This window comes from Micropterus salmoides, unplaced genomic scaffold, assembly GCF_014851395.1.
Source record: "Micropterus salmoides isolate LMB-PRFRI ecotype aquatic unplaced genomic scaffold, ASM1485139v1 Ms_hic_scaffold_18, whole genome shotgun sequence".
In the NCBI taxonomy this organism is placed as follows: Eukaryota; Metazoa; Chordata; class Actinopteri; order Centrarchiformes; family Centrarchidae; genus Micropterus; species Micropterus salmoides.
Genome location: NW_024040928.1, coordinates 26,478,740 through 26,490,902, shown reverse-complemented (window position 1 = coordinate 26,490,902; position 12,163 = coordinate 26,478,740). Strand labels below are relative to the sequence as shown.

The window sequence follows — 12,163 nt, the reverse complement described above, 5'->3', positions numbered from 1 at the left end:
CTTTATTTTGGTTTTTACTTGCCCAACAATAGGTGTTTTATTGTGAAAGGTTAGCCGGATGTTATACCTTTAATTGCGGTTGACTTAACGCTTATCTCTCTCTAGCTCTCTGTTAGCGTTAGCATATAGCTGTTACGCATATACTTTGTAGCTTTAAGCGATTGTAAACGACAGACAGACACAAATGAACATATGTATATTTTTATCGTTTGTACCCGAAACTAAAACATTGTTTCCTTCTGCGGTTCCGTTCGTGTTTGACCGTTAAAGTCCTTGTAGCTAAGGTGGCTAATGCTAACTGGCTAGCCTCTGTCCTGTCAGAGGGCAGAGAGTTGGTCCATGTGGTTAAAGTTAAAAGTTATATTTTAATTAACTTGCACTAGTTTTGTCAAATAATGCTACCAAACCAAACATTAGGAGCTCGTCCTAGTTATATTTAGATCATCATTAAGCAGAATGAGGGCTTGTTTTGGCGTTAAAACACAGCTGTTGATCAGCAGAGTCTTCATTCATCCACCTGCAGCAGGTGAGTGCAGCGACGATCTGATCAATACTTCTGATTATCACACTTGTACAATAACAGCCCTGCCCAGATATTATAAAACACCGTTGCTGTGAAATTTAAATCTCGTGTTGCATATTTTCTGGGATATTGGAGGTATTTTTCACATAATTTAATGTTTTGTATTTCACATGTATTGCCTGTCGTGTTTTTGGTTCTTTTCTGAGTTGATTTAATTATGTAGCTAGTTTGTAAACCCAACAAATTCTTGAAATTCATTGGGGTTATGGCCCGAGACACCTCTTACACTTTACAACATTTAAATGACTTGACATTTAATTCAGGGAAAAACTTTAAAATGTTGTTCTTCATGTTTGTGTTTGACAGTGCGATGGCGGGCAGCTCAGACCAGACTCTTCTGCAGCCCTCCAGCAGGTGAGGAAAAACCTGGACCCTCCATGCTGCGACACCTGACCTCCAAAATAAAAGCCACAGGTCCGATTCCGGTGGCAGAGTACATGCGAGAGGTGCTCACCAACCCTGTGACGGTAATTTTAAAAATGTAAAGTAAATAACAGACTAAATAATAAATCTAAATAAGTAACATTAATATAAATACGTTGTTTTCCTCTGCCATTATTGTGTTTGGCCACTGGAGGGCGACATAGACAGCAAACTTTCATTGGCACTTCACAATGAAAGAGCTCATATTCTGCTTTTTGGCTTTTCCCCTCTCCTGTATTGAGTTATATTTCAATATTTTGTGCATGTAATAGGTTTGCAGAGTGAAAAAGTCCACCTCAAAGAGAGTTCCCATTTCTCACAGAAAACATTGCTCTGAACAGCTCGACTGTAGTCCAGCCTGCATCACTGTGATGCATCTGCATCACTTTGTAACACGAGTCATAATGCTCAGTTAGTGAGCATTAAAGCTCAGTTAGTGTGGCCAAAGCTGTTACTATGACTTAGAGACACAGTTAAAATGTTACCTATGAAATCAGTTACATCAATAACTTGAGTGAGTGACTAATTTGTTTTCTCTTCCAGGGTTATTATGTGAGGAACAACATGCTGGGACCTGACGGAGATTTCATCACATCACCAGAAATCAGTCAGATCTTCGGAGAGGTGAGCTCTCATGTTCCTCAGTGCATCACAGGAGATTTATTTTACGTTATTGATCCAGTCAACCCACCACATCTACCGCCGATTCAGCTTAGATTGTTCTCCAAGAGGAAACGGCACCTTTGACCTGTTCCTCACGCTGTTGGTTTGGTTTTAAGTGTTTGAACATGTTCTCTGTGTCCTCCAGCTGCTCGGTGTGTGGATCATCAGCGAGTGGATGGGAGCAGGTGGACCCAAACAGCTGCAGCTGGTCGAGCTCGGACCTGGAAAAGGATCGTTGGCCGCAGACGTCCTCCGAGTACGAACTTTATTTATCTCAGCAGCAGAACTTCATACTGATCAGAAGGGTTGGGCATCTAAGCTGGGGAATAAAGTCACTGAGGGCTGCATCTGGGAGAGCGCTTCACTCAGTTTGGGTGCAGTGTCCGGCGTGGTCCTGACGCGTCTGCCGAAGAGGGTTCATGTTGGAGCCCCTGACCAGCAGGGCTGCAACTAACACTTATTTTCATTGTCGATTAATCCGTCAATTATCATTGTCACTGTCATTACGAGCGCACTCGCATCATAATGCTGTAATCTGTAAATTAAATGTTGTCATTTCTAGTATAATGAAGTAATAATATTACTTTCTTTTTTGTATTTTTCCTTTCTCTCTACAGGTGTTGAGTCAGTTGCGGTCCGTGCTCAGCGAGGCCTCGGTGTCGCTCCACCTGGTCGAGGTGAGTCCGGCGCTGAGTCGTCTCCAGGCCCAGAATCTGACCGGGAACCGCAGCCAGGAGGCAGACGCCGAGGATGAGCCGGTTTACCGCCGCGGGGAAACTGCAGCCGGGCTGCCCGTGTCCTGGTACCGACGCCTAGACGACGTCCCCACAGGTAGACCAAAGCAGAAACAGGTCTGGGTGAAAGCTGCTGGACACTGGGATGATTTTTGACTTGATTTAATTTGACTGGCAATAAATAACAAACAAACTGACTACTAATACAACTGTTGTAACTGTTAATGCAACTACTATGATTAATACTGGTCTTACTGCTATTAGCACCGCAGCCAGTAGTGAAAATAATCATGGTAAATAATAAGACAAAAGAGATGAAGAAAACATTGCTGGGAACCCTTTTTTGAACCAATCAGCATTCGTTAGAATTAAATCAACATGTCATATTATTAAATTAAAGTTTTAATTTTAAAAAGGCCATAATCTATGGGCAGTTTGTGGCATAAAAAAAATCTAATTTCAGTCAAGTGGATGATTTATAGCAACAATTATTTAATAAATATGAGCTAGAACGTTATAAAACGCATGTATAGCACACTTGCTTTCCTCAGGGTGTCTTGACAGATGTTTCGCTGCTGTTTATTTCCTTTTTCTTCACATCATTTGCATAATTATCTCACAGTCAGCTTATCTCTTCTTCTCACAGGATTCAGCATCTTTCTTGCTCACGAGTTCTTTGACGCTCTGCCGATCCACAAATTTCAGGTAATATTTAAAGACTGTGTGTGTGTGTGTACATCTCTTGTGTGATTATAGCTCTTTTTATTACTGTTGAAAAATATTGATCTCAGTCGTAGTGGCCGCATTGCTGTCGACCACAGTGTCTTTATGTTATATTATAATATATCATACTCCCACCAGATGGCATCAGAGTGACATAACAAAGCCAAACGCCTCACATGGTAATGATATCTAAAGAAGTATGAAAATGATGGACACTATCAACCCAGTGATCAAAGGCTGCAGCTGCATTTGTAGTTTCAGTGTGAATTTCTAGACCGTGGCTTTTTAGCAGATCTTACTGGAGTATTTTCACACTAAAGTTTCTGTCTCCACGTTGTGACTCTTAAATAATAATTTAAATGTTTAATAATTTAAAGTAATATTTTTACAGCTTGTTTGTCACACATAAAACAAAGTTCAGTTATTTTTAAAGCCTCTGATGAACAGGTAGCTGTAGATGTTTTTCTTGCCTGTGCCGTTTTTAAACTCATTTGTTTAAAAAGTAAACCCCTTCGGACAGAGGAATAATCCCGGGAACTGCTCTCGTGCCTTTTCCCACATTTTTCTGTTGTGTTCTGGGGTGGTGTTGAAACCTGCAGCGCCGTCACACAAAGAAACCTCAGGTGTGTTGCACACGGCGGCCTGTCTGAGTTTGGGTTTGTTTGTTTCCGGTAGAGGACGCAGAAAGGATGGAGGGAAGTGATGGTGGATATCGACCCGGAGAAGGGGGACCAGCTGAGGTTTGTCGTGGCGCCGTCTCCCACTCTGGCCTCATCCACGCTCGTACAGGTCAGTACCTGAGCGGCTCGGTCACGTGACTCACCTGGAGGTGGGGGAGGTCTGTTGATGGAGACTGACTGAGAAATTGAATTCATCTTTTAGTTAGTATAGAAATACAAGTGAGCAGCGTCACCACAAGGTCCATTAGTAGCTGGTCTGGAGCTTTTGAGCGCATCGGTCAAGTCTTTCTCAGCAGATGGAGTTGCTCAGTTGTCATGGACTTTATCTGATCAGGTTTAAGGTTTCTCGTCTTGTTTCCGAGGTCAAGAATAAACTTGAATCACATTTTCTTTAATGTTAACCTAGAAGAGAAAGCCCAAACTTTCTGTGCTGGAAAGCTCAAGGAAAAGCTGCTAAATGGACCTTGTGGTGATGTTTGTGGTTTCAGAGGTCAAGAAATGAACCTTCAATCTGAACAACAGCATCTTCTAGCAACAAACTATAGTGGACTAACAAGTTTTCATTGGTCAGTTAGTCACAGCTGTGTTGACACGGACCTTTTCTCTTGTGCCACGGAAGTCACTTACTGGTGCGCACTGCTCATGGATTTTTCATGGATGTTTAAAGATGTATGAAGAATTAAAATGTATCCACGGCACTGCCGCTAACTGCAGGCTCTGCCATTAGCCAGCTAGCTCAGTTAGCAGTCCTGTGAGCTGAGTCTACCCGGACTGGGAGCTCGGACTACAGCGGGAGTGTTTCCACCACTAGCACACGAGCTTTGGACCGTTGAGAAGAAGGTTTTCAGGCCCTGCGAACTCAGATCACTTGTTTTGTCTGACAGACAGTCTAAAAACCTGAAGATATTTAATCTAAAACCATAAAACAGAAGAAGCGGCAAATCCTCACATTTGGAGCAGCTGGAACCAGAAAGTATTTTGCTTTTTATTTTTATTTTTGTCTGTTGACCAATTGATTAGTTGATGAACAGTTTCAGAACCCTAAAATTTTACATTTTGTAAAATAAAAATGTGAAAGAGGAAGCTTTATTTCTTGCTCCGTATTCAGACCATTCGTACTCTGTTGAATCTGTTTTCCACAGTGTCGTGTGAAAAATAATAAACTAATGTCCTTGAAAACGGGAGCTTCAAATGTGAGGAGAAGGTGCACTCGCTCAACTAGAAATACAAATGTCAAGACTTTTTAAAGCAGAAGAGGTTTATCTAGAACACTTATAAGAGCTGGACAATTTTAACTTTAAAGCAAAGAATGAAGAACGTCTTTAATCTTTTAAACGCTGTGGAAACGAACTCCTCCGATTTACTCTTAGAGGTTTGTTTTATAGCCTCCATCTGGTTTTTTATTGACCACATTTATATACCGGCTATACGTTCGCAGTCTGTTTCATTTGGCCTCTCTGGCTCACTGCAGACGCTTTGAACACCCTGCCAGGGGCCTGACTTCATCACCACCATCATCATCATTATCAGTCTGTTGGGATGAAGAACCTGCTCTTAAATCTAGTTTGAAGGCTCAGCCCTCCACATCATCAAACCAAACACAAACCATGAAACTTTAGGTAGTAGGTTTGAAGAAAGGAAGGATTCGTTTCACATAGAGGTCGTCTTTGTTTTCAGATTGAAGCAATGGGCTGTTTCAGCTGGTTTCTAGATCCAGAGAGGCGTTAGTGTGTGACCTGGAAACTATAAACGAGTGAAGAGTTCACTCAGAAAAGCAGCTGTTGGTGATGATGCACCAAGCATGTCTGGTTCTGTTTAGGTGGAGGATGAGTAAAACACACAGCAGGCAAAGCTCTCAGCGTTTCCAGAAGCTGTTTGAGAGCAAGGACCTCTTATTTATTTTATTTAAAAGGCTAGAGAGTAAATTACAACACTTTTTATAGCATTTCAATCAATCTGGTTTTTACTTACAGGGATATAAATTATGATTTAAGGCTCCAGCTAATGATTGTTTTCATTTTTGATAATGGTGAAACAGAATCAGAAGTTCTTGACTGTCTTTAAATGTCTTGTTTTTGTTTCATCAGCAGTCTGAATTGCTTTGGACTGCTGTCTTTGTGAGGATGAGTTTCAGTTTTAAACCATCTTAATGAGGATGTTTCTGCATTGAGTACTAATATTAAGGACTGTTTTGGAGGTTAAGATTAGAATTAGCTTTAGGGAGTGGTGGAAGTACTGTACTCAGGTACACTTTTGAGTACTTGTACTTTAATTGGGTATTTTCATTTTGTGCAACGTCACGCATCTACTCTGCTACACCTCAGAGGGAAATACTGTACTTTATACTCCACTATATTTATCTACAAACTTTATTTTTTAGTTACTTTGCTGATGTTAGCTGCAACATTAGTGATGTTAACACACTGATGCATCATTATTATAATTTTTCTGAAATGAGCATTTCTGCATATGGAAACTTTGGTACTTTCAAGTATATTTCAGCGCTGATACTTTAAATGCAGCACATTTTCAAACTGTGGTACTGCTACTTTTACTTTATTATTTCAGCGAGGGTCCTCACAAGTATAGAAAGACAAACGTGCGCGGCTGTGTGTGTCAGGCAGGTGAGAGGCGGGATCACGTGGAGGTGTGTGCAGAGGGCGGAGTCGTCGTCCAGCAGCTGGCCCGGCGGATCGTGGAGGACGGCGGCGCAGCACTGATCGCAGACTACGGCCACGATGGAACAAAGACCGACACGTTCAGAGTAAGACGGACACTTTCACACTCAGCGGCCACTTTATTAGGAACACCTGGTCCAGTAAAACAGCCTGCTCCTAACATCTGTCTCCACAAAGCTCTCAATGTATTATCCAGGGGTTGTGATTAAAGCCTGAAAATTTGATGCACTTGACTCATGCAGATCTGTAATAAAAAAAAAAAAAAAAAAAAGAAGGGGGGGGGGGGGGTACAGGACCTGGTCTAGTGAAATGGAAGGATCTAGGTTGACGTGTGTAAAGTATGAAGGATGTTCGTTTACACTCAACGAATTAGGCTGTATAAGCCTTTTCAGGCGGGTCGCTCTGCGCTCCTCATCAACAGACAGGCAAACAAGCGCTCCGGCTTATGTGTGACTGTTTGCTCTCGTCTCACGCACACGCCCGCTGCCAGAGTTGAAATGTCAAACTTTTTCCAACAGATAGAGACTGATCAGCTGTTTGAGTTTCTTTAACAGTCCGGCCACCAGGTCTTAAACAGGCAACAACCTTTGCTGCTGTCTCTTATCCATTAAAAATCATCTATTAACTTCAACTGAACTCATTTGAAAGTTAGTAGTTACATTATTTAGTCATAGACTCAATTATTTCATGTTGTTGCACATTAGCTGTTGAAGTTTGGTAAAAATGAATACAAAATAATAATTATTATAGAGAGGTTGCGATGGCGCAGTAAATTAGACCATTGTCTTTGATTCCCACTGCAACACATCCATTAAATAACTTATTGTCATGGGTCCTGCTTTACCTTCCATATTAGAGCCGCCGCCAGATTAATCAGGGTGTCGGGTGGTCTCAGTATATTTTCCTGCTTTTTTGCCCTTTGCCAATCACATGCCTGATTATTGAGGTCATAGTTAAAGGTGGATTATGGGATTTTGAGAGATTATACATTATATTTATCATATTGAGTTTCTAAAATGCTGTAGTTCCTATTTACATACATGAGGGAGGAGAATATTAGAAACGTTATTTTATAAACCAAACAACTAATTGATTAATCGAGAAGATTATCACAGATTAATCAACAATGAAAACAATCATTAGTTGCAGCCCTACTGAATGCAGTCCAGTACATTTATTCATTAAGCCAACGCTTTTATCCAAAGCGACTTACAATGGCTGTCAGAGGTCGCACGCCTCTGGAGCAACGAGGGGTTAAGTGTCTTGCTCAGGGGATTGAACGCGGGTCTCTCACATCAAAGGCAAGCATCTTGTCCATTGTGCCATTGTGCCATCACCACTCCAGTACAACACCACTAATAACCTTAATGCTGAAACATATAACTTAATTAACTCCTCAAGGACAGCAAAAAAACAACAGATTAAAGGAATCATAAAAGCTGACTTTATTGGATTGTATTAGACTGGATAGGTGTGCCTAATAAAGAGGACACTGAGTTTATATCAGACTGTAAATATAATTTCTTCGCTCTTCTCTAAACTCATCACGATGACTAAGAAATGCTGATAACACTGACAGCACGTTTGAGAAACATGTATAGATTTGTCAACCATCAGATATTTTACTCTGTCTCTTCAACATCTCTGATTAGCCGAATATCTTAGCTTAGCATAAAGACTGGAAAGTCCTGCTACCAGCACCTCTAAAGCTTTGTAATTAACAAGGTTTATGTGTTGAATCTGTGCAAAATGTAAAAATAATGCTGTTTTATGAGGAGGTTATGTACCAGACTGTTTCTTGACTTCCTGGAGTCTCTGCTGGTTTCCGGGCTGCTGCTGTGTGCTAAGCTAAGCTAACCTTGTAGCTTAGCTTAGCTGGCTGTAGTCTTATAGTATATTTAACTTGTTAATGTGTAACTGCACAACTTCCCTCACTTTACGGTTCATGAGTAATTCAAACACAGCATGTAAATATAACAAATTTGAACTTCCCTTTTTAGGAGGATGTAAGGAGGAGGCAAGCAAGGATTTTTTTTAAATGTAATTCTTAGCCTATAATTTTACTTTGTGTATACTATAACCTTTGTGCTCTTCTAGTTGTGTTGTCTTTGTGAGGACCAATTTGAGACACAGACCTTAATAAAGTCGGGGCGTTTTTGGACAGTTAGAACATTTTGTCCGGCCCTCTCTTCAGTTACAGTTGAAGGAAACAGATGTAGGAAGCAGTGAAGCCAATCTGCTGCAGACGGAGAGGAAACCGGAGTCGATGGGCTCGGCTCCTCTTCGGCCTCTCACATTTTTATTTTCTCAATTTAAATAAATTTAACTAATTCTGTATCGGTTCTGAATTTCGATAAATTACATTTTATCAGCAGGCCTCTTATCAAAAATAAGTGAGATGCCCCGTAAAGCTGCATTTTCTGCAGCATTCTTGAGGCTAAATGTAACTCTGTGAACATATAATGCTCATTTTACTCACTGCAGTTATGTGATGGTGCTTTAATCACATATTACGACTGCATGCGAGGGTTTCTTGGCTCAGAGAACTGACTGACTGATGGGAAACATTTCAGTTCGAAACCCAGAGAGAGAGAAAGTGAAAACATCCGAGGTTCAAGCCTGGTTTGTTTGCTTTTTAATTCATCAGGGTTTTAAAGGTCATGAGCTCCATGACGTCCTGTCCTCCCCCGGCTCAGCAGACCTCACCGCTGACGTGGACTTCAGCTACCTGCGGAGGATGGCTGGAGGGGGCGTGGCTTGCCTGGGACCCGTCTCTCAGAGGACGTTCCTGAAAAACATGGGCATCGACTCCCGAATGCAGGCGAGTCTGACGGTCTGACTGCCTTTTCAGAAGCAGTAGCTCAGCTGGTTTTCATCACTGATAACAGAGCTATAATGGCGATGACGATGAGCCATGTGATAGTCATATTTTCTATCACTAAGTTTCATCTAATTGAATCAAATGTTCTACAAGTGGATTTTTGAGGCTGATTCTGGTATTTGAAATTTAGAGTTTTAAAACAGTCTAATAAATATATTCCAGCAGAGATAAACATTTTTGAGGATCCATTAAATTCAGTTATGAAAGAACGGCACGTGGACATTTTACAGTAAAATGAACTTCATTGTTCTATGGTGGACAAACCTTTTTCTACCCAGGAACGTATTTGGCCTTTCTGTGCTAACATTTATTAGACAGACAGACGACGACAAACGAAGAAAGAAAGAAAGAAATACTGGCTCAAAACAATCGATGTAGCTCTGAAATGCACCAGTTTCTCCAGTAATAATAACCTTTGGTAATACACACAATAATGGTGTGGGGTTTGAGACAAAACTCAAATTACCTCATGATCTTGTGCATATTTAAAGTTGCATTAATTAATTTTTTGGCCACATGGAGCCGAAAACACTGATATATCTGATATATAAATTACGTTATGATCTTGTTGATCCTGTTGGTTTGCAAATAGCTGCCTATTTATATATCCGGCAGACACACAGAGCAACATTCATTCAGTTGGAGCCACGTGTCTGTGCACCTGATGAATGTAATGACAAATTTCCCTCTTTTTTTTTTCTTTCAGCTGCTAAATGTTCCACTTTCTTCCCCAGCTGGTCACTAATTTTGACTGTTGGTGTCCAGTAGTTTCATCAAACTAACAACATACCGAAACTGTGAGCTAAAAAGTATAAAGCAAAACCTTTGACCTTAAACAGTCACGTGATTCATTGTTGATATTAGAAATACTGAATAGTGGAGGTTTAATGACTCATTTACTCCATACCAGAGTAAACTGGAAACCAGAAACACGTCCAGAGATTTGTAGGCGGTCCTCAAATTCACTGAGAAACGAACCCTCCCAGGCGTTCAGGAACAGAAACCTTCAGAGGTTTTAACTCCCCTGTGGTTCTCTGCAGGTTCTGCTGAGGAACTGCAGCGACGAGTCCACCAGGAAGCAGCTGATCGGCAGCTACGACATGCTGACCAACCCCGCCAAGATGGGCGAGCGCTTCCACTTCTTCGGCCTGCTGCACCACAGTCGGCTGGCCAAACCCAAGAAACCAGAGGGGCTGAAGCTGGAGAAGAAGAACCCGGCGCCGCTGCCTGTGGCCGGATTCACCGAGCTCAGCTTCTCCTGAGGGATTTTTAACGGCCCGGAGGCTTTCATCCACACGTCAGAGAAGTCTGGAAATGATCGGAACTTTTCTAGAGAGGTTTTTCGAGCTTGGATGCAGGATATTTCAGGAGATCGCGGTCATGGGACGCTGCTGACATTAAAAAAAACGCAGACCGAGTGCACGTCTCTAATTTAGAGAAAAAGAAGAAATCTGCTGTACTTTACCAGAAATAATGTCCAACATGAAGTGAACTAACAGTTGTAAAAGGCATTTGATGCAAAATCACAAGAAAATAAAACATTTGTGTTGGTTTAACATTTATTTTTTGATATGGAACTGATGATATACAAGGTTGTCCAACAAAGTAAATTTTTCACATCCAAACAATCTTATCAACTTCTACTATTTTAAAGCCATGTTTCGTTATTTTGAACAGATGTCCCGGTCTTTAAAATTCAGAGCGCACCGACAGCTGATACGCAGAGTAAACGGTGACACCACTTAAGGTCAGAGGTCATCCCGCTGCAGGAGGATCTCTTTCCTCCCTGCTACGCCGTCGCTCGGGCCGTCTGCCTTCGTCCACATCTTGAAGCGGTTAGCTGAGCTCACAGTTGTGCAGCAGCCATTCACAACGAGTCCGCCGCTCCTCCGGTAGCAATTAAAAGATTCTGTTACACATGGGGGGGGGTCGCCTCTGCCAAAACAAGCAGCCGTCCCTCAGAGGAGCGGCGGAGTGAGGCGATCATGTTCAGGATTGGTAATTAAATGATCGTTTCCAAACATCCTGCTGCGGATCGTTATCAGCGTTTCCTCTGATTCAGGAGGGGCTGTGTGTTTTTTTTTTTCCTGACCAGGTTTGATGAGTCTGACTCATACATTTGGAAGAAATTAGAGGATTTTATTAAACGGCAACAACTGAAGAGGTTTAAAAGGTTTCTCGCCTCTAAACCGCCGCCAGACAAAATCAGATGTTTTAGTGACGCTTTGGGTTTTGTCTTCAAATCTGACTTTAGTTTGGGATTAGACACAGTGGAACCAAATCTATCAAACTTTATTTATACAATGAACAGAGATTTTGCAGGTTAAAAAAGGAGCTGAAACAAAAAACAAAATCTTTAACAAAGATTTGAAGGAGAAAGCAAACATATTGGTAAGATAGAACTTTATTAATCCTGAGGGAAATCCTTGAAGAATTGTTGACTGTTCATATCAGTACGTTTGTGCAAAATCCTCAAAGTTTTTCCTCAAATGTCTTCATCATCTGCGTTCAGCAGGAACTTTGCACCCTCTGTCTTTTGCCATAAAGCCTCTAAACTCTAAAGTAACCCAGTTGATTGACTGATATTAAAACTCCTCTGTAATTGCTCTTTAATCAGCAGCTGAAAGCGTTCAGACTTAAAAGTTCATCCTGCTTTATATCAAGCCAAACGTTACAGCCTTTTTCCACCACAGAAACTTTTTTCAGGGTAGAAATCTTTGGGGTTTTTTCCTCCCCCAGCGCTCCTTATTAAAAAAAATGGTATGTGGGGATTAAAGGATCCATGTGAATTATGCATA

General features: G+C 41.4%; 1 protein-coding gene across 1 annotated transcript; it reads left to right on the top strand.

The window, feature by feature from the left end:
• Positions 1 to 73: 73 nt before the first annotated feature.
• ndufaf7 (NADH:ubiquinone oxidoreductase complex assembly factor 7) lies at positions 74 to 10,927 on the top strand. The gene is made up of 10 exons (XM_038726549.1): positions 74 to 526; positions 890 to 1,050; positions 1,550 to 1,630; positions 1,815 to 1,925; positions 2,287 to 2,500; positions 3,050 to 3,108; positions 3,802 to 3,915; positions 6,427 to 6,570; positions 9,132 to 9,305; positions 10,406 to 10,927. The coding sequence occupies exons 1-10, from the start codon at positions 457 to 459 to the stop codon at positions 10,625 to 10,627; spliced, it is 1,350 nt and encodes a 449-aa protein (XP_038582477.1). The 5' UTR covers positions 74 to 456; the 3' UTR covers positions 10,628 to 10,927.
• Positions 10,928 to 12,163: the final 1,236 nt, after the last annotated feature.

Coding starts and splice junctions, on each gene's coding strand:
- ndufaf7 (XM_038726549.1), top strand. CDS start 457: ATGAGGGCTTGTTTTGGCGTTAAAACACAGCTGTTGATCAGCAGAGTC. Junction 1,631..1,814: donor TCAGTCAGATCTTCGGAGAG/GTGAGCTCTCAT, acceptor TGTGTCCTCCAG/CTGCTCGGTGTGTGGATCAT. Junction 9,306..10,405: donor GCATCGACTCCCGAATGCAG/GCGAGTCTGACG, acceptor GGTTCTCTGCAG/GTTCTGCTGAGGAACTGCAG.